This window comes from Mustela erminea, chromosome 6 (assembly GCF_009829155.1).
Source record: "Mustela erminea isolate mMusErm1 chromosome 6, mMusErm1.Pri, whole genome shotgun sequence".
NCBI classification, from domain to species: Eukaryota; Metazoa; Chordata; class Mammalia; order Carnivora; family Mustelidae; genus Mustela; species Mustela erminea.
Genome location: NC_045619.1, coordinates 94,975,358 through 94,998,020, shown reverse-complemented (window position 1 = coordinate 94,998,020; position 22,663 = coordinate 94,975,358). Strand labels below are relative to the sequence as shown.

The following is a 22,663-nucleotide window of genomic DNA, read 5'->3' as shown; positions in this document are numbered from 1 at the left end:
CAGGCTGCTAACCAGTACCACCACTTTTTTCCTTGGCTGAAAGTCACTTAAGTGCTAAATTCAAAACATGAAAGGAAAGGCAATTATAAGTATAAGCACTTCCTTTCTAAAATCACTTGCCTGACAGTCTCCCTTCCTCCCTGTGAGCTTTAGCTGGCAGATAGAGCAGTCTCTAGAACGAGGATGAAGGCAAAATGAAATATCGAGGTAATATTCATGCTGCAAGTACCCTACAGCACAGGATGAACATGGTGTGCATTCTTGGACTGTCAGTTTTACTGTGCATGAGCAATTTTAAAACAAACATTGGAATAGAATCAAAATGAGCATTTATTTTTTAGGAAAAAAAAAATAAGATGCTTTTTGAAGTTAATCACTAATTGCCGTGTAATCCTGCACAAGATACTGGCCTAGGAATAGAGGCAGTGCTTTTTAAAGATGAATGGATGTTTACAAAATCAGGAACTGTAGTCAGTTGTATAAATCCCTCTTTCTCTTGTTCTTCTCCTCCTGTCTTTTTTGCTTTCACTTTCTCACCATCATCCTCATTTATGTGTTAACTAAAGGACGAGAGGAATTAGCAATGGTTTAGTAGATTGTATAACTGGTCAAAACCACTTTTTTTGTTGGTTTTGTGTATCTGCTTGCAATCCTGGTAACTTAGAATGGGAAGAGACATCTCTCCCGATGGAGAGATTTCTGGAAAGAAGACTTTTCCAGCCTCCCTTTGAGCCTTTTCAGGGACAAAAGCTTACTTCTTGGTGACACACTGTTCCATTGTGAATAGTCCTAATAACCGGGACTTTTTGTTAAGCTGTACTCTTCCCTTACCTTAACCTATTGTGTCAGTTCTGTGTGTTGGAAAGAATAACTTTGTTATATTTTCTGCAATTTAATACCTATAAGTCTTAAAATTCAAGGTTTTCTTAAAGTCTTCTCTTTTTCCTGGCTCAAATCCCAATTACCCTTTCCTGTGTGATAGACATCTAGACCAGAGCTTTGCAGTGTCGCTTTCAGCGGTGATGGAGATGTTCTATATCTGTGCTGTTTGCTGTGGTAGTTACTAGACACATGGATATTGAACACTTGAAATGGGGCTAGTGTACTGAAGAATTCCATTTTTAATTTTATTTCATTTAAATTTAAGTAGCTACACATGCACAATGCAGGTCTAGACTCTTAAAGTCCTCCCATATATACTTCATCTGGCATGACAGTGTAAATATGGCACCCAAACAAGATAAGCTAAGCTAAATAAGTCTGTCAGAGAAAGACAAATACCATATGATTTCACTCATATGGGGAATTTAAGAGACAAAAACAGATGAATGGGGGCAAGTGAAGGAAAAATAAAATTAGATAAAATACAGAGAGGCAAACCATAAAGGACTCTCAGTGATAAAGAATAAACTGAGGGTTGACGGACAGGAGGAGGTGGAGGGATGGGGTAACTGGGTGATGGGCATTAAGGAGGGCAGTTGATGCAATGAGGAGTGGGTGTTACTTGCATCTGATGCGTCCCTGAATTCTGCCCCTGAAACTAATAATACACTATCTGTTAACTACATTGAATTTAAAGTAAAAAAAAAAAAAAAATATGGATATAAATGAAGCTTCAAATTATGTTAGCCTTTAAGGACCATGTTGTATTATTGGCTCCTATCCAGCTGTGGTCAGCCAAGCTCCCCAGTCTACTGTCATTTTCATAGGAATTGCTTTCACATAGGCCTTTTTAAAATGATTGATTAAAAATTCAAAACACTGCCTTATCCCAGCTTATTTCTCTGCTTGCTTCTAGACCATCATTTGAGTACGTTGAAAGGTTTGGGATGCTGATTCATCTAATAGATGCACTATACGTGTAGTTCTGTGACATTTGTACTTGATTATTCCCACCACTGTCCTTGCTCGGACAGATGTTGACCCCACAAGGGCCACAGTCTGACCCAGTCACAGCCACTAGCAGCTTCCTTTTTTTTTTTTTTAATTTTAATTCCAGCATAGTTAATAGTGTCCTATTACTTTCAGGTGTACAGTTTAGTGATTCGGCAGTTTCATATTACCCAGTGCACATCAAGATAAGTGTACTTTTTATCTCCATCATATATTTACCCATCCCCCACCCATCACCCCTCTCGTAGGCATCAGTTTGTTCTCTGTAGTTAAGAGTCTGTTTCTTGGTTTGTCTCTCTCTTTTTCCTTTGCTCATTTGTTTTGTTTCTTAAATTCCATATATGAGTTAAGTTACGGTATTTGTCCTGCTCTGACTCATTTCCCTTAGCATTTTATACTCTAGCTCCATCCGTGTCATTGCAAATGGCAAAATTTCTTTTTAATGCCTGAGTAATATTCCACTGAGTGTATGTATGTCTGTGTGTGTATATCATCTCTTTATCCATCTCTCGATGGACACTTGGGCTGCTTCCATAATTGGCTATTGTAAATAATACTGCAATAAATATAGGGGTACATGTATCCCTTTGAATTAGCATTTTCATATACTTTGGATAAATATCCAGTAGTATAATTAATTACTGGATTGTAGGGTAGCTCTATTTTTAACTTTTTGAGGCACCACCACACTGTTTTCCACAGTGGCTGCACCAGTGTGCATTCCCAATATTGCACAAGGTTTCCTTTTTTTCTACATCCTTACCAACACTTGTTGTTTCTTATGTTTCTGAATTTTAACTATTCTCACAGGTGTGAGATGCTGTCTCATTGTAGTTTTGATTCACATTTCCCTGATGATGAGTGATGTTGAGCATCTTTTCATTTGCCTGTTAGCCATCTGGATGTCGTCTTTTGAGAAATGCCTGTTCATGTCTTCTGCCCATTTTTTAATTGGATCTTTTGGTTTTTGGATGTTGAATTATCTATGTTATTAATATATCTTGGATACTAACCCTTTATCAGATAATGTTGTTTGCAAATACCTTTTCCCATTCAGTAGATTGTCTTTTAGTTGTGTTGATTTTTTCCTCCCCTGTGCAGAAGCCTTTTATTTTGATGTATTTCCAATAGCTTATGTTTGTTGCTGCTTCCATTGTCTCAGGAGACATATCTAGAAAATGTTGCTATGGCTGGTGTCAGGTGTCAGAAAAATTACTGCCTATGTTCTCTTCTAGGATTTTTATGGTTTCAGGTCTCACATTTAGATCTTTAATCCATTTTGAATTTATTTTTGTGTATGGTAAGGAAAGTGGCCCAATTTCATTCTTTTTCATGTTATCAGTCCAGTTTTCCCAACACCATTTGTTGAAGAGACTTTTTCCTGTTGCTTATACTTACCTCCTTTTTTGAGATTAATTGACCATATAATTGGTGTTTATTCCTTGTGTCTGTTCTGGGGACAGTACCATACTGTTTTGATGATTATAGCTTGTAGGATATCTTGAACTCTGGGATTGTGATACCTCCAGTTTTGTTTTCTTTTTTTAAGATTGCTTTGGCTACATGGTCCTTGTGGTTCCATACACATTTTAGGATTGTTTGCTCTAGTTCTGTGGAAAATGCTGCTGGTATTTTAATAGGGATAATATTAAACTTATAGATTCCTTTCAGTAGTATAGATATTTTAACAATATTTGTTTTTCCAGTTCAAGAGTACAGAATATCTTTCCATGTCTTTGTGTTGTCTTCAGTTTCTTTCATCAGTTTTTTTTTTTTTTAAGCTGAGTAATATTCCACTGAGTGTATGTATGTCTGTGTGTGTATATCATCTCTTTATCCATCTCTCGATGGACACTTGGGCTGCTTCCATAATTGGCTATTGTAAATAATACTGCAATAAATATAGGGGTACATGTATCCCTTTGAATTAGCATTTTCATATACTTTGGATAAATATCCAGTAGTATAATTAATTACTGGATTGTAGGGTAGCTCTATTTTTAACCTCTTATTTGACAGAGAGAGAGAGATCACATAGGCAGGCAGAGAGAGAGGGGGAAACAGGCTCCCAGCTGAGCAGAGAGCCCGATGCGGGGCTCGATCCCAGGACCCTGAGATCATGACCTGAGCTGAAGGCAGAGGCTTAACCCACTGAGCCACCCAACTGCCCCTTTCATCAGTGTTTTATGGTTTTCAGAGTATAGTTCTTTCAATTCTTTGGTTAACTTATTCCTAGGTATTTTATTATTTCTGGTACAATTATAAATGGGATTATTTTCTTAATTTCTCTCTTTGCTGTTTCATTATTAGTATATAGTAATGTATCAGATTTCTGTACATTGATTTGGATCCTAACAACTTCCTTTAAAGATTCATGTCACTCTGGGTAAAGATAAAGATAAAGGATGTAAGCTTACCACTTGCCTGTCTGATCATCATCACCACGTTATCCATATCTTTTTCACAAGAACAATTTAAATACTTGGTTAAATATGGTGTTCTTAGTCCATTGGTCTGTGAACCATATCAGAAAATAAAATAACATTAATTTAACCTGATGTGTTCATACAGAATTAATCTGCATGAGAACTGTTTATTAATTTGAGGTTCAGAATAATGATGTGTTTTCTGGTTTGTACTATCATCTTGAATGAAAATCCTTTGTATAGGCTAATTTTTCATTAAAATATACAAAGCTAAGTTGGGTGAATTTTGGGGTAAAAAAATTACAGTAGCTCTTTTGAGGGAAGGTTTTGTGGTTTATTTTGCTTTTTAGAGAAAAACCGTTTTATTCATTGATTGCATTTCTGTTGAAGACTTCCTATTAAGCCTAGCGGGCTGAATATATTCATTTAACTCTGCTCTTTCTTAAAACTCCCTTAAAATGGAATTAAGGTCTAAAAAAATATACACAGAGAGGAACAAAGATAAAATAGGAAAGAAGACAGTCCAAATAAGAAATGTCATAAAAATTTTGCAAGCAGATGAACAAATTATAACTGACTTAAAAGAGAGAAAATGGAGTGGATCCCAAAAGCAGCAACTTGGTTGTTTTGTTTTGTTTTGTTTTCAGTGGAACCATTCTGAGTTCAGAAATTCAAAGCCTATAAGGATACAAGGTAGGACTGAAATTGAGGGAAAAGTTAAAACTCTTTTATAAGAAGCAATGAGACCTCCAAGTTTCTCCACCATACTCATCCTCCGAAACTCAAAGCCTAGTGACTGACATTAGCAGAATAGAAGTTACCCTCTGGAAAGTTGAAAGACTAAGTCTCTAGAATTTGGGACACAAGCCAAGCTGGGCAAGGAAGGGATGAGGATTGAGGATAGCATATTCTGCAATTGGGGAAATTAAATCTCATCTAAACACTGAGGATGACACTTCCTTGCCCCAACTTATTAACTTATTTACCTGTGAGCCTTCCTAGATATCAGCAATCATGCGTGGGCCCACCAGACTAGAGACTGGAAGATCAGAGCAATAAGACATGTGGAGATCCCATCATGAAATAGGTCCCCTCTCTGCCACCATGGTGGGACTCACCAGTCAACAAGTCTATTCTGCACATAGTCTTCAGTAAACTTTTGAGTGCTTTTTATTAAATATGAATGGTTAGCTCAGTGGTTGCCAGACTTGTGTAGACATTTCGAATAAAATCAAGTGTCTACGGAGTGTCTGGGTGGCTCAGTAAGTTAAGCATCTGACTCTTGATTTCAACACGGGTCATGATCTCAGGGTCAGGGGATCAAGCCCCATGTCAGGCTCCATGCTGGGTGTGGAACCTGCTTAAGATTCTCTCTCTCTCCCTCTGTGTCCCCCCACCCCTCTTCTCCCCGTCTCTAAAATTAAATAAATAAATAAGATCAGTGTCTGAAATAAATGGGAAAAGAGAACCAGAGACAGTGGAAGGAAAAGGGAACCTCTAGAAAACCCAATACATGCAGAAAGAAAAGAGATGTGATAGCAACAAAGCAAGTAAAGAATGGTAAATCATTAGTAATAATAATAATGAATATTGAGAAAATAAGGACGAACTTTTGAACGTTAAAAATATAACAGACTCTTTAAAAGGTTAACAGAAGTGTCGAAAGAAAGTCGAAAACTTTATCCAAAAGAAGAACGGAAAGACAAAGGGATGGAAAATGGGAGAGGAAAAAATGAGAAAATAGGAAAATCAGGCAGAAATCTATTCCCTACCTTATTGGAATGCCACAGAGATGTATATGGAAATAGAAGGGAGGAAATGATCAGACAAACAAAAAAATATCCCAGAACTAAGAAATACACGTTTCTAGGTTGAAAGACCCTACTGAGTGCAAGCAGTTGAAACAAGGCCTACCACTGGACATAATACTGGGCAGTCTCAGAATACCAAGAGTAAAGTGAAGCTCTGAGAGGCATAAAACAACACAGGTGACCTGTGGGGGTTGACGGTGGTTCTCCTCATGTGTTGCCAGTGACACCTGTATCACCCAGGAACTTGGTAGAAATACAGATTCTCAGGTTCCATCTAAACTGCTGTAAGAAACCCCTGTCCTCTGGCTCTGATGTCTGCCCATGTTTGAGAAGCATGGAGATAGAGAATCAGAATGGCTTCTGGCTCTTCTGTCAGTACTTCCATGAATGCTTTGGATAGGGTAAAACAGTGTCTTCAAAATCCTAGGGGAGAATGACTTTGAAATTCTGTATGCACTCAAGCTGTCAATCCTATAAAGACATTTTGAAACATGGGGGCTGAGGAGAGCACCTCTGTTCATGGTTACTTGGAAAGCTAGTGGAGGATATGCCCCAGGAAAATGAGGGAGTAAACCAAGGGTGAAGATGGGCAGCCAGGCAGTGGGACTCCCAAAAGAGGTCCCCCCCCAAAGCGAGGCCAGCTTCTGCAAGAGGCTCCATTTTCTATATAATGTTTGTCTGAAGCCTTTCTAGCAAATCTGATCTTCTGCAGGACTTGTCATCCAAATCCAGAATCACAGCTCCTTAGGCATGCTTGAGATCGTTGCATTCAATGTCCTCTTGCTTGACAGGTGAGAAAATCAAGGTCCACAAAGTCTAGTAAATCAAAATACAACCAAGAAGAGAATCAAAATCCCCTTGCTAGGGAACTATGATTGGAATTGCTGCTTCAACAAAATGGCAGTTTTGCGTTGTTTTTTTTTTTTTTTTTTTTTTTTTTTTGCTGGCAGCTGTAATGGTCATCCCATTTTCTGATGTACATATGCATTTTGAACCACACTTCAAATAAATCCTTACCAGCCAATCTAAAGTTTGATCTAGAATTTCTAGATGAAGCACTGGTCACTTATGGTTTCAAACCCATTCACTGAACCCCGAGTTCTAGGGGATCAAAGATGAATTAGTCTCTCTGTTCACAAGCAAATCACAAGCCAGGTGGGAAATGCAAACTCACAGCTGAACTGTAACAATGGTCCAGCAAATGAAAAAGTGTGTAGAAAGCCTCTGCCTCAAAGAGAAAGGGAAAACTTCTAAAGTTTACTAAATTTGGGCACCTGGGTGGCTGAGTTGGTTAAACGTCTGCCTTCGGCTCGGGTCATGATCCCAGGGTCCTGGGATCCAGCCCCATATCAGGTTCCCTGCTCAGCGGTAGCCTGCTGCTCCTTCCCCCTTTGCCTGCTGCTCCCCTTGCACGTGCTCCCTGTCTAAGAAAATATAAAAAAAAAAAAAAATACTTGACTAAATTAGAATTAATTTTTATTGTACATAATTAAATTATTTCAGATTAAAATACTTGTTCAGTCTGTCTCTTTGGCATCTTAAATTTTAAGTTGTTCACTCTTAAATTTCTCTTTCCATAAAGAACTAAACTGAATTCACGCTTGGGAATCCAAAAGGGTTGTTTTCTTTGTGATAAAAATGGGTTTTTGACCCCTATTTCTTTTTTCATTTTTAACCTGTATTATAACTGGTCCGTAAATAGGGCCCTGATCACTGTAGGATGTTCGTATTAAAGTATTATGGCCATCTTTATTCATGTTCTTGATCCAAAAGACAGTTAGAGTCTATGTTGACCTGGCTTCTAGCTGACAGAATGGACTCTCTGCTCCTTACAGTGCCCCATTTGCTGTTTAGTATTGTTAGTTCTTAATCAAGAATCTTTTTCCTTGCAAAAGTTTCCTCAGTTGGCTTTATTCTTTGATGCCACAATACCAGGGGACCAGTCTGAACATGTGTTCTTTTAATGAAACTTCTCAATTATCTTTTTTAGAAAAAACATGAGCAAAGAGAGTTTATTTTTATCTGCATGGGAGAGGTTCTTTTGCTTGCCAAGTCTCTCTCTTAAAAGAAGCCTGATATTATGGGGTGCTAGTTATTCCAGCCAAGGTGGTTTCCAAGGAAACATTTTGTTGGGGGACAAAGGTTATTGTTGGAAATATAAATGACCTTTAATGTATTTGCAAAATGTAGTGTTTTCTTTAACAACTTGTAATTCTTTTATAAATGGGTGCTGAAGTGGTTGCTTCCAAGTTATATATAGAAATCAGTATTTCCTTGGGGCTGGGCTGACTGTCTCAGTACAGTTAATATGCCTTCTCTGTAGAATGACTACAACTTCAGCCATTTGTTACCTACACTAACTGAATTGGACTCAAGGGGTGCGGCTAGTGATACATTCTAAGAAGGGAGGGCGTTGCAACATACAAAAAATAGTTTCAAAGTAAGCTTCGCTGCCCACACCTTTGCTAAATGGTCAGTGCCACTCACACATAACCTCTTAATATGCCCAAGATGGCACATCTTTCTTCACATATCACAGTGGCAAAGCCTTAAGCTGCCTTTATCATCTGTAATAGGTAGGAGACCATTGAAACTATTGACAGGTATTTCTTATTCATCAAGAAGCTGCAGTGTCGTTGGTGCAGGAATTCCAGTATGAAAAAACCTGATATTCTAGTTCCTCACAAAGAATATTCCACTCTCCTTTTAGACCTTGGAAATAAACTGACACCATTTTTATGCACTTAAGAGTCCATGAAATTCTTTTGAGACTCTTATGCTTTGTGGAGATAGCAGTGAGTCAGGAAATAAAACCAATCATCTTACCAAGTGATCATGTCACTAACCTCATAACTTCTATTTTGCTGTTATAATTTAGTCTGGGTTTACATTCAGTGCAGGCGTTCAGAGGATCAGAACAACTAAACACAGTCTTATCTATGGGAATAACACAGTTGTCCGTTTTCCTAGTGACAATAGACATTAAAGTGGTCAGGAGCATCTCACACCTGAGCCAGCTGGGATCCCAGTCCGCACCCCATGCTTTAGAAGGCCTTCCATGTCAGCAGCACACACAGAAGTGGTAATGGAGAGTGGATGGGAACTCTAGTGGTGCCAAACTGGGTTCCAGTGTCCAGAGGTTCCAGAGCTGGAAACCTGAGCCTGTATCTCAGTGGGGGAGAAAAGCACAGCCTGTGCTCTGGGGAACCAGATGCAGAGTACTACTTCACCCCCAAAGTGGATCGCTAGGCAGAAGGTCATTGTTATCCCAACACACTGTCTTGGTCCTCTGCACCTCCCGGTGTTCCTGCACCTGGTCGTGCCTGTGTTTCCCCTACCAGTGTTTCTACCCACTCCTGCTAGAGCATACTTTTGTGTGATATAGTCACCCGATTCTGAAATCCCCTGTCCTCCTCCCCCAGATGATCTTGAGATAAAGGCCCAATGCCTATGAGGTGTATAGGGTCCCACTTGACCTACATTCCTCTCCTCCTGGCTGCCTCACTCCTGGACTTCATATCTCCCTAGTCTTCACCCATGAACTCTCTACCCCACCCACAAGGCTGCCTTTCATTTCCTCAAAGGGAAGCCTTGCCTTCCTCACACTTGCTTCTGCTTGGAATGCTAGCCTGTCTTCTTGCCATGGGAAGTTTTGCTGACCGCTGCCACTCCTTTTTAGGAGGCAGTTCTTTCTTCTCCATGGCCATCTTATCATGGTGGTTATCACGGTGGTGACCCCTTCCATCTGTCTGCCTCTTCCCCCCGCTAGAAGGTAAACTACATGGGTTCAGGGACCATATCCATCTTATTCCTTGGTAGATCTTCAGCACTCTCAGAGCAAATCTCACCATAAGAAAATGGCAGGCAATGTTTGGCTCTGCATTTTAAAGGTATTTGGCCAAGTGGGTTACAGAAGGGGAAATTAGCAACATAGTGAAACCTTGTAGTTGGGCCCAAGAAGCTGAGGCTGAGTCAAACTACCTGGGACTCCTGTTTTTCCTGTGGCCTCTCAAATGCCTGAGGGAACCGTCTGTGCTCTGACAGACCAAGCCCCCAGGTCTGTGTGTGTCCACAAGGGACTAATTATCCTTGACCTTGGCGATGATTTGACCATGGAACACCTTGTACTGTCAACATACACAGATGACCGAAACGTTTGCTGTCCTTTTGGGTTGGATTTGCACAATGTTGCGATGCCTTCCAATACTTATATGACTTACATATTGTGATTTTTGAACAATGGAAAGATGGTACTTCCACGTCAAGTCATGGGGAAAAGTATTCACTCAGTTTGTTTGTTTGCTTGTTTTGTTAAAGCATTGCACATCCTGCCAAAAATATTAATTAACCACAGTGCTTTCAGTGTGTTCATCGGTTTTGGCATTTATCCATATTTGGAGAAAAAGCTGGAGTTGAATTGAATCTTTATCTTTTAGAAGAAGCTATTTGTGACCAACTCTATTAGAATTATGTTTATTTTGAGGGTTTAGGTGATTTAAAAGATCTTTCAATCTAGTTTTTAATGGAGTTGTCTCCGTTTTTAGAAACTCTTGCATGATACAGAGAAAGTTTGTTTTGTTTAAACTGGTACATATCACGTGGTTATTTGTCAGTCTCCGAGAGCTAATATGAAACTAGTATTTGGATTTAATTCAGTTCCATTAGAACAGAGTTAAAATTCTGTGATACAGGGACTATTATCCTGGCAGTTGTAAGGGATTTTTGTGCGAGGAAGCAGGGCTGACAAAGAGGGCACTGTGCACTCTCCGTCTGTAACAGAGCACTTTCACACTGCAATTTAGGAAGTGTGCAGTTCAGGAAATTGCTGGCTTTGGCTGGAGCATACTTTAACTGCAAGGAAAATTTTATTCGTCACTCAAGTAATTGGCAGTTTTAATACCTTGTTCATAATTACTTAATAAACAAACGAACATATAAACCGAAGATTGTATGGCCTGTTATCTAACTCGTGGCCTTATTTGACCAACATGATAGACACCTGTGGGTCTCCCTCTCCCTCCCACAAAAAAAAAAGTTTGTTCCATTTATTGCAAAAATCTATAGCTGAGTGTTTGCTTTGTGTTGTTAAATGTTAAGTGTGGCTCTACTAGCCTCAGACAGCCTGGGAGCCAAAACCAGATGCAGAGTGTGATGGGACGTGGTGACTAGGGGCAGGGGAGGGCAATGGAGAGAGGGGGGCATTTCAGGGTTACTCTGCTGTTTGTGGGAGGACATCCTGGTAATGCAAACATTTGGGTTATGTGTTTAAGAGAACATTTTTGTTCCCTAAAGTGTGGTTTTGTTTAACCCACACACCCTGACCCTAAGGCCCTGTGGCTTGTCTCTTGGACTAAATCCATCTCCGGGATCTAGAAATTGACTAATTGTCTCGCTTGCATTACCCTGTACCTCACAACTAGATCAAGGAGTTTATACACTGGCAAATCCAGATGTGGGAAATGGTCAAAATCAGAGGTCATGGCTGACTTGACTCTAAACAAAGTCTGTAAGACTTTATGGGAGACCAAGGGGCTTGATATTTGTTACTTGTAAATAGGACTGTTAAACCTTTTTTTTTTTAACCTTACTATAATCACAGACAAATTCAGCTCTTAAGAAACGCATCACCTATGCCTGTTACCTTGTATAGGATTACATGAGAACATAGTTAGAGTCCCAGATGACCTGGATCAAAAGACATGATTCCCTGCAGTCCTTAAAAGTAACATAGAGAGGGTTTTGACAGTATTTTGAGAAGTTTTGTTAGGTTATTGTAGTTTAAATAGAAAAAGTCCAACCTGATTTCTCCCTTAACTGTTCTTTCTTACGGGGAAATCAGCACCTGACATTGGCACACATTCAGGAAGTTGGTCTTCTACTCTGGTGCATGGCAAACATGTGCACACCCCTCGGTTTTCTCCCTGGGGTACAAGCAAGACTGGGGAGGCCCTGTTTCCAGGGCATCCTTAGTTTTGGCATGGTTATGGCTCTATGAAGCAGTGTTGATTCCCATATTAGTTTGAAACCAGAAGTTCAGCATTTCTTTTTTTTTTTTTTTTTTAAGATTTTATTTATTTGACAGAGATCACAAGTAGGCATAGAGGCAGGTAGAGAGAGAGGAAGGGAAGCAGGCTTCCCGCTGAGCAGAGATCCCGATGCGGGGCTCGATCCCAGGACCCTGAGATCATGACCTGAGCCGAAGGCAGAGGCTTTAACCCACTGAGCCACCCAGGTGCCCCAGAAGTTCAGCATTTCTGCAAGAGTGGGAAGTTGTGGCCCTTTCTGGGTGGGGTTGGGAGTGTGCATCTCCACATAAGAACTTAACTGCCAAATATATTTGACATTATATTCTATGAGACTAACCTTCAGCAATTGCTTTGGTGCCAATATGACCTCATGGGTCAGAAACCCTAGTTTCCTAATTTTACAGTTGTCTGTAATACCTCTCTGGGGGAATGTTACTGTGATTAAATGCCAAAAGGCATAATATATGAACAATTCTTAGCCTCAGCTTGACATTTAAGATGTTCTCCACGTTCTTAGGTTTCATAAACAGTCCAAAACAGGGGTAGAGACCTATCTCCTTACTTCAGAGGACCTCAGAGAATGGCAGAGAAGATCAGGAGTGTGAAAGCGCTGTGTCAGAACGCAGCATAAGATTTTGTGAAAAATATGCATGAGGGACTCTTAACTCAGAGACCTTATGAGATGGTGAGAGGCCTGTGTGCTATAATAATGCAAAAGAGCTTAATAAATTCTCAGAGCACTATAGAAATACATTATTGGTAGAAAGATACACACATGAGATATATTTCCTAAGTTCTCTCATTAAATGAGGCTTACTCTTAGACTATGTATAAAAACAGCAGCATGTGACATATCACGTATAGAGTTCTGCCTAGAGCCTCCACATTGTTTGATTGTTCTGTGGATTATAGAGAGACCTTCTTTGTAAGTGGACTCTGTTTTCGTCCTGGCCTTCCTACGTTGACATGTTGTTTTCCCCTGCCAAATGATGCTCTAAAAAGTCCAGGCTCCCTGATCTAATGTGACAAATAAGATGGCTTGCACATCAATTTGATTCCTGTTTTCTAGCAAGATTGTCATTTAATGTTGAGTTTCCCCTTGAAAGCTGTTGTATTGATGACCTTTTAAGAGATTTGACTTGCCCCCTTTTTGTTTTGTTTTGTTTTTCATTTGCGGTCTAGTATAGGGCTCACCAAGGGAACTTTCAGTGATGAAATGATCTGTATGTGCACTGACCCACTTGACAGCCACCAAGCACATGTGTGTGTTGAGGACCTGAAATGGGGCTCCTGTGATTAAGGAACTGAATTTCAACCTTTAATTTAGAGTACTACTTGTGGCTACCATATTGGTCATCGTGGTCTGGTGTTTAAGACTGTTAATGTCAAACCTTATTAATCTAATTAACTAGAGATTATTTAGACTGGTGTGCTTTTATGTAATACTTTTATAATATTCAAAGCCCTGGAGCGTATCCTCTGGTTTTGAAGACTATGGCAATACCTTGAAACCTGCTGTTTCTTAAAGAAAAAGCTCTCTAGCATAGCTTAAAAAACAATCCCAATCTGATGAGTATTTTAAATTCAGTAGTACCTGTTGTGTGCATAATCTCCAGGACAAGAATTAGAAATACATTAGGAATCAAGGAAAAGAATAGACAAAGGAGGCACTTGGGTGGCTCAGAGGGTTAAAGCCTCTGCCTTCGGCTTGGGTTGTGATCTCAGGGTCCTGCGACTGAGCCCAGCATCAGGCTCTCTGCTCGGCGGGGAGCCTGCTTCCTCCTCTCTCTCTCTCTGCCAGCTTGTGATCTCTATCTGTCAAATAAATAAATCTTTTTTTTTTTAAAAAAAAAAAGAATAGACAAAGACCACATCAGTTCCTGGAATGCCAACTCAGTGTTAGTCATTTTATATACCATTTAATAAAATGCTAAGGAAGAAGGACTGGTAACAAAAAAAAAATGTAAAAATCAGATAACTTTTAAGTGCTTAGCATTTGGGTAACCATAGCTGTTAAATACATCCAGATTTATATAGGAATGTTTTTCATACATTTGAATATTATGATTTACTATTTAAGGTGAAATTAAAGTGACATAAGAATTGCTGTTTAAGTTTTAAAAGTACCGTTTAGAACAATCAGTTTTCCATATTTTGAAGAACAAATTAGGAATATAAATTATTTTACACCTTTCAGATTGTTGTATTATTAACCCTGTCATCTGTGCTATCTTTAAATTCCAGAGCTGGAAACAGAATTGTTGAAATATTACCTGAACATCTGAAACAATTTCAATCCCTTGAAACTTTGGACCTGAGCAACAATAATATTTCAGAGCTTAAAACTCCCCTTCCATCCCTACAACTCAAATACCTGTAAGTCAAGTTTTCTTTAACAAAGATATTCACCTATGATGACAATACCATGTCATAATAATAAAAAAATCAACTTTAAAATATAATGAAGTCTGCCTTTGTTTTTAAACTGCTGGTGTATCAGCAGTGTAACTTTTAACTTTCTTCTTGACGTGTAATTTGCTACAAACCCAAATACCCACGGTCTTTATTTTGTTGTTATACATTCCAATTATAAAAAAATTAGACATCCTTTGTTAGAAAAACTATGTGGAGTTAAAAGTGCTTCTTTAGAAAATTAAGCCACTCTTTGTTTCATTAATAAATGACTTTTATAAAAATTGGATAAGTATCTGAAACAAATTTTTATACCCTTCAAATATTCCAGTCATTCCTTCCTTAGCAGTATGTGTGAATCATAGTCCGCGTTGGTCCACAAAGACCTAAAGACTTAATTTTTAAGTGTCCATTGATACAAATGATGGTTAGGTTCTCTGGAGATTACAGGGAATTTATGTGTTTTAACTTTCCAAAGAGCCAGAAGGAGAAGCTCATCTTCAAACTTTTTAACAGGTATCTCAGTAGCAACCGAGTCACTTCAATGGAACCTGGGTATTTTGACAGTCTGGCCAACACACTTCTGGTGTTGAAGCTGAATAGGAACCGGCTCTCAGCTATCCCGCCCAAGATGTTTAAACTGCCCCAGCTACAACACCTGTAAGTAAGATGTTCTCTTAGACAGTGTTTCTTCACCTCCTCTAAGCCTTTGGTGTCTGTTGCCTAAAATCCACAACGAGGAGTTTCAAAGCAAGAATGTGGCTCTCTTCCCATTGAGAACTGAAGTGGCTGAATTTCTGAATCAGAAAGAGCCTTCGCAGCTGCGTAGTGCAAACTCCTGCCTGACAGGGCAGGTTAGATTGTTACTGAAAGAATGAACAGTGTCATCATTGAACAGTGTCCATACAAAGGGATCATTGTGGCCCTGGCGAAATCATGGCAGCGCCCAACAGCTGTGGTTTATGAAAATAATACTGACAACTCCAGGAGGCTCTGATAGCTTAAGTGGCTGCAAAGAGCTGCTCGTTAATAGTGGTGGAATGATCTGTGAACAGGCTCCTACAATATAGTGGTTTTCAACCTTGGCTGCACATTATAGGCACTGGGGAGCTTTTAAAAATCCCAATGTCCAGGCCACACCCTAGACCAATTATATTAGAACCTCTGGGAGTATGATCCAGGCTTTGGTAATTTTTAAAGCTCTCCAGGTGATCCCAGTGTGCAACCAAGGTTGAAAATGACTGCCTTGAAGAGAAAGCATTAAACAGAAAAAAGAATTTTGAAAGAGAGAGTAACCAACTTTTGTAAGCAGAATAAGCTTGGCGGCCCTGCCCCTGAATAGATCACATGTTTTAACATAATGTTCAGTATACTAACTCTAGATAGTTTAAAAAACAAATACACTGAGTAGATAAGCGTTTTAAAGAAATTAAAGCGTAGTCTAGTTTCATTTTTCCAAAATACTTCATTTTTCCAAAAATATATCACACATTTCAGGAGGAAATTCACTCCCTGCTAATAAATCAGAATTCTTCTCAATAAGAATGTTTAGAAATTTAAAACTTTCTATGTAATTTAACACTTGCTGGTTTAACTGTATTGTGATAATGTCATATTTTATTACTACCCCCAGAATTTTGTCATATAAACTATTTAACTGTTCTATCCAATGCAGTGAACTGAACCGGAACAAGATTAAAAACGTAGATGGGCTCACATTCCAAGGACTCGGTGCTCTAAAGTCTCTGAAAATGCAAAGAAATGGAGTAACAAAACTTATGGATGGAGCTTTTTGGGGGCTGAGCAACATGGAAATCTTGTAAGTGTGCTTATCACAGTTCCTGCTTTGATAGTACAATCGTGGAGTGCTCAGTGAATATGCCGTAGCTTTGTTTGAGGTCCTATGTTAAAAATCTCATAATTTACAATCTTATAGTTTAATACTCAGTTTTGTTTCAGGTAACATGACTGGGAATTTATAAGCCCATGGTATCTTTTGCTGATGTCTTCATACAACAAAAGCTAAACACTCGTAACAATGGGAATATGTAATAGGTTGTAATCCTAGGTCTTCTTTGCAGAGACTAGATAATGAGCTTGTGATCCTGCTTTTGATTCTTCTTGTAAATGTAGGCAGCTGGACCATAACAACCTAACAGAGATCACCAAAGGCTGGCTTTACGGCTTGCTGATGCTGCAGGAACTTCATCTCCGCCAAAATGCCATCAGCAGGATCAGCCCCGATGCCTGGGAGTTCTGCCAGAAACTCAGCGAGCTGTGAGTTGCCTTTTATTCTCCTCAGGTCCGAGAGCAGGGATCCTGCTGGAGCATGAGCTTCTTACCACTGATCTGTGAAATTTTCATAACAAAGTTTCCAAGGTGACAGCTTTGTTCACATGCAACCTAGTCATATTTTTGTTGTGATAAGTTGAAGCCAGCTGTGCTGTTTGAGTTCGAGGCCACATGGGCTAAATCAGTGATGGTTTGTTTATTTTCAAATAAAGAGCATTTTTTTTTAACCAGTAGGATTACAAATAATGTTTACCTAAGTGTTATTAAGACAGCAGAGTGTTAAAATAAGGATTATTGGGGTTACATACATTACCTGTTGTTTGAAAACAAATCATTGTGTTGAACTGGAGAATAAAGGCTACTATTTATTTTTTATTCTTTGTTTTTTTTTTTTTTTTAAACAGGGACCTCACTTTCAATCACTTATCGAGGTTGGATGATTCAAGCTTCCTGGGCTTAAGTTTACTAAATACACTGCACATTGGGAATAACAAAGTCAGCTATATTGCTGATTGTGCCTTCCGGGGGCTTTCCAGTCTAAAGACTTTGTAAGTTACACATTTTACTCTCCGTGCATGCACCTAATTGGTTCCTAAATGTGCCCACTTTTCTCCAAGCAGATTTCCTTTGTTGTGAAGGAAATATGTACAGCCTTAGAAGTAGTGTCTTAATCTTTCCCAGATCATTTGGATTAAAATCAGTCCATTTCATCCATATGTGTTTCTTAGAGAGATTAAAAAGGACAACGATCAGATTGGTTTGGTGATTATACTTAACCTTCTCATATCTCCAGGAAGTTGGTAACTGCTCAAAAAGAAATGATTTTAAATCCACTGATTTTTCTAAAATCCACTGATATTTTTATAAATCCACCGATTTCTATAAAAATGCAGATTAGAAATTACCCAGAACAAAAATATATACAAGGGGAGCAAAGGAAGATGCCTGTTTGGTATACCAGTTATATTCAGGCTTGAACACTGTCCTAAGAGGAAGAAGAGAGAGTTGGATTAATTGACCTTTGAAAAATCTCTGAAATGTTCATTTTATTGTTGTGCAATGGGCTTTTGGTTTTTGCACGGTCAGAAACTTTTGCTCTGTTCACTATTTGAAGGATTACATAATTGGACGACATGCTGTGTGCTTTGGCTAACTCCTACTTGTGTGGTTGGATCAGTGGTTTTAAAGTTTAATGTATTTTTCAGACTGTTCAGGTCTTTCAGAATTTAGTCATCTTGATAGAGGAATTAATAGGACAGAATCAACTCTCCTGATTTTGAGCAAAAACTTAGTGTTGGGAGAGAGAAGGTGTTTTCTATTGTTTTGAGAAGGGTGGAGATGATATGAGGGATTATGAGGAATTTATGACGAATTACGTGCCACCTGGGTGGTGATCTTGGCTTTCTGAGAGTTCCTCTGAGGAGATGCTTGTATCTTTTGTGAAGAGATGGTACGAGTTTCAGTAACATTTCTTCTTATAATTAGGGATCTGAAGAACAATGAAATTTCCTGGACTATTGAAGATATGAACGGTGCTTTCTCTGGGCTCGACAAACTGAGGCGGCTGTGAGTAGGATTTGCTTCATGGTGGCCTCCCTGTCTGACCTACACCCGTTGAACTCCCTGTCTGACCTACACTCATTGAAGTCCATTCTACAGGTTAAGATTTGAGAGTTTAGAACTAGAGGCTGAATCTGGTTGCTTCCCTTGGCCATCTCCCCAGATGAGTGTTGCTAGCTATACAAGATGGGTATTAATGTGCTTTTCTTCCTTGGTGTGGCAGTTTTATTCAACACTTTGGGGAGATGTGACTTATTTTAACATCTAGACAAGAATTTTAAATTGTTTTGAGCACTTAGAATCTTGGGCTTATCACTGTGTAAAAGGACACTTCCTAATTTCACCATTTTGAAATGAGTGTTCCATTCTGCTCACAGGACTTTTTAAGTGACACGATCCAGTGTCCCCTGATAATACCGCAGTGGGCACTGAGCAGTACAGGCAAAAAACAGGCTTCTGTTTGGCCTTACAGTGGCCTTATGTTTTAAGTTTTCAAGTTGAGTTCCATGTAGCCCAAAACGTCCGTGAATGATAAAAGTATCCGTGGGGAAGGAGGGTAAGGAGAAGATCTCCACTATTATCTGCCTCACTAATTATAGTTCTGAAACCATTTACCTGGAAGGAAGTTTCTACCTCTTAAGAAGACTTTGAAAGTCACGGCTTTAATTTAACTGCTGGAGTAACTTATTGAATACCTATATTTGCTGGGCTCTCTGTTGAATGTTTGAGATCATGCTGAACTGTATTACTGAAATAGATGGTATGAATACGCTTGTGAAGGTTATATCATTTAACTGAAGAAAATAGAATTATTCACAGTGATTCCTTTTTTCCACAATGATTTTAAAAGAGATTCTTTTCATGAGAATTCCACCCCCAAATGTCTTTAACTATTCCAATGTAATTTTTTGTTTCCCCCCCTCAGAATACTCCAGGGAAACCGGATTCGATCTATTACCAAAAAAGCCTTTACCGGTTTGGACGCATTAGAACATCTGTGAGTGACTGGAATTTAGTTACCTAAAGGAATCTAAGATGGTTATCTCTTTATGTGTCATGAAAGATAAACTAGAATGTAATTTTGTTGGCATTCTCTCTGAACCATGAAATATATTTTCACATCTGTTTATCTTCTACCTGTTTATCTATGTATCTTTATCTATATGGAAGTATATAGGTATACATTTCCCTTTGCATTTGAGGAACTATACTTATTGGGTTTTCTTTGAGTTATTTTTCTTAAGTGGTGATATATTTAATTTTCAAAAACCGGTGCTTTATTGTGCACTTACTATACATCAGGCATTATGCTGGGTATTTATATATAGTCTCATTTAATCCTCATAAGAAAATTATTCAGTAGCTCCTGTTACCTTTATTTTTAATTAAAGAAGTGGAGGTTTTGAGTGTCCACTGATTCTGTTGAACAGTTAAGATGGATGACTTGCATTTTAAAGATTAAAAAAGCAAGGGTGCCCTGGTGGTTCAGTGGGTTAAACCTCTGCCTTCAGCTTAGGTCATGATCCTAGGGTCCTGGGATCGAGTCCCACATTGGGCTCCTTGCTCAGTGGGAAGCCTGCTTCTCCCTCTCCCACTCCCCCTGCTTGTGTTTCCTCTCTTGCTGTGTCTCTTTCTGTCAAATACATAAAATCTTTGCACAAAGAAAAAAAGATTAAAAAAGCAATTCCCCATAGTCCTTAGAAGTGACATCAGGAGGGTAGTGACATTACTTTGAGACTTGCATTAGTTTGTCATTGCTATTGTTTAATTATAAAACATACAACCTGTTTTTCTACCTTCTTTCTCTTGTTCTGTCTCTTGTTCTGTTTTTGTTTTTAATTTTTAATTTTTTATTTTTTATAAACATATATTATATTTTTATCCCCCAGGGTACAGGTCTGTGAATCGCCAGGTTTACACACTTCACAGCACTCACCAAAGCACATACCCTCCCCAATGTCTGTAATCCCACCCCCTTCTCCAAACCCCCCTCCCCCCAGCAACCCTCAGTTTGTTTTGTGAGATTAAGAGTCACTTATGGTTTGTCTCCCTCCCAATCCCATCTTGTTTCATTTATTCTTCTCCTACCCCCCCAACCCCCCATGTTGTATCTCCACTTCCTCATATCAGGGAGATCATATGATAGTTGTCTTTCTCTGCTTGGCTTATTTCGCTAAGCATGATACGCTCTAGTTCCATCCACGTTGTAGCAAATGGCAAGATTTCATTTCTTTTGATGGCTGCATAGTATTCCATTGTGTATATATACCACATCTCTTGTTCTGTTTTGCTACCAGCCCATCAGCTCAGAATTGCCTGAGGCAGGACTCATATCAGGACTGCCTCTGCTGTCCAAGTCTTTGTGCCGCTAGCTCTTGTCTTCACAGTGTCTGCACCATCCCCTCTTAGTAACTGCTGGCACACATTTTTGAAATGACATTTAGGGACGCAGGTATTTCCAGCCACTGGGAGGGCAAGCTAGCCACCCTGGATAGGAGTCAAGACCCGCATGAGCACTGAACCAACCAGCTTCTTAACAACTATGGGAATATTTACACTTGTACAGCAAAAGTGCAAAGTGGTACAAAATATCTCCACTCTGTGACGGAATGCTTATAACCAAAAGTTTTAATATCTATTAACCTGGACAAAAGAAGTTCAGAACACATTTGGGCAAACCTGCATTTGCACTGTGTATTGAGAGAGAGGATTTCCCTATGATCTGCCACCATCTTTCTGTCTCCTGACTCACTTATTAGTTTAAGGGAGGTTCAAATTGCTAGCCATGCTGACAGACGCGTTCAGGCTGGAGTAGGATGATTCTGCAAAGCAGAATTTGGAAGGGCGGACCAGTGTTGCTGGACTCCTTGAAACAAATTATTTTCAAAGGGAAACTAGCCAAAGGGTTTGTCATCTGACCCTTTCCATTTCTGGGAAAGTGGAATTAGTGGATCAGTGGAGTATTAACCTCTGCTTCAGTTTTCAAAACCTTCTTGACTCTCCCAGCCTCTTTTTCTGCCCATGTTTGGTACCTTCCCTCTGTCCTGTGTTGCCCCTCATCTCATTCAAAATCCTTTTTGTATACTCTGACCCCATAAAAGAAAAACAGAATAATAATCGTTGTGGAGACTGCTTTAATTCAAACTGCTTGTAAGCACTAGTTAAAAATAAAGTCAGCCTAGAATGTTCTCTGGTTTTATAAATGTCCTGCCCGAAGTGTGTTTTAGCAAGTACATCTTGTCTGAACACTTTGCTGTCTATTCGTGAGTTGTGTGTGGCAGAATGGGCTACTGACCAAGAGCATAGGTGTTGAAATGGAAAATAATTGAGTTCATATCTTATCTGCCCCTTTCATGCTGAACAAGGTAGTAAAACCATCTTCTTTTGGGTTGCTGTGAGGAATAAATGTAATACTATGTAAATGTAAATCCTTTAACCCAGTGCATATCATAGAAAGTATTATACATGATGGGGTTTTTAAAAAGCGTAACTATGAGTAATTTTACTTGTGTATTTAAAAGTTACTACTGGTTACTAATTTGAATATTGAAAAACAGTAAAATAGTACAGTAGAACAAACCATATAACTACAAAAAAAAGTATATATATATAGCAGAACAGTGTAGGCCCTCCTGAGTCCAATAACATAGACATGTGGATATAAAGCAAATCTTTTTTACTATAACAGATCTGCCTCTGGTACAAATATTCATGTTCTTTGATCGAAGCTTCCTAACAGGTTCTCTGGAGTTGCCTGGTTGGTGCACTTCAGCACATGGAGTAGTTTGGTGAATGGGGTGGGCAGTGTGGGCCCAGCTTTTGCCTGAGGCAGGCAGTGACCATAATTCGCTCTAATGTATTTGATTTGTTTTCAGAGATCTGAGTGACAACGCAATCATGTCATTACAAGGCAATGCATTTTCACAAATGAAGAAACTTCAGCAATTGTAAGCTTTCCTTTTCTTTCCAAGAGTTTCAAAGGAAACCTGGTGTCAGGGGGCATGTTAGCCTAGATCACAGGTCTATAAAAAGCATCTAGTACGTTCTTAGCTTGATCTTTATCCCAGAAAGTAAAGGGAGGTGGCGATCTGTTCCCTTTGTTGAGAAGAGGAGTTTCTTTCTGTTCTTCTTGATGAATTTGCAATTTAAATGTGTGGGACCTAATGTGGTGCAAGGCCTGACCTGGGTAGCAAGCCTTCAGGAGTGAGGTGTTTTCAGTGTATCAGCACTTCTCCCTCAGTAG

At 39.2% G+C, this 22,663-nt stretch overlaps 1 protein-coding gene across 1 annotated transcript in view; it reads left to right on the top strand.

The window, feature by feature from the left end:
* Nucleotides 1-22,663, top strand: part of LRIG3 (leucine rich repeats and immunoglobulin like domains 3) — a 50,284-nt gene that overhangs the window by 14,661 nt on the left and 12,960 nt on the right. The window contains exons 4-11 of the mRNA XM_032348822.1: nucleotides 14,401-14,532; nucleotides 15,085-15,228; nucleotides 16,244-16,387; nucleotides 16,702-16,845; nucleotides 17,265-17,408; nucleotides 18,346-18,426; nucleotides 19,346-19,417; nucleotides 22,296-22,367. Coding sequence (XP_032204713.1) covers nucleotides 14,401-14,532; nucleotides 15,085-15,228; nucleotides 16,244-16,387; nucleotides 16,702-16,845; nucleotides 17,265-17,408; nucleotides 18,346-18,426; nucleotides 19,346-19,417; nucleotides 22,296-22,367 — 933 coding nt within the window. The remainder of the gene's footprint in view (nucleotides 1-14,400; nucleotides 14,533-15,084; nucleotides 15,229-16,243; nucleotides 16,388-16,701; nucleotides 16,846-17,264; nucleotides 17,409-18,345; nucleotides 18,427-19,345; nucleotides 19,418-22,295; nucleotides 22,368-22,663) is intronic.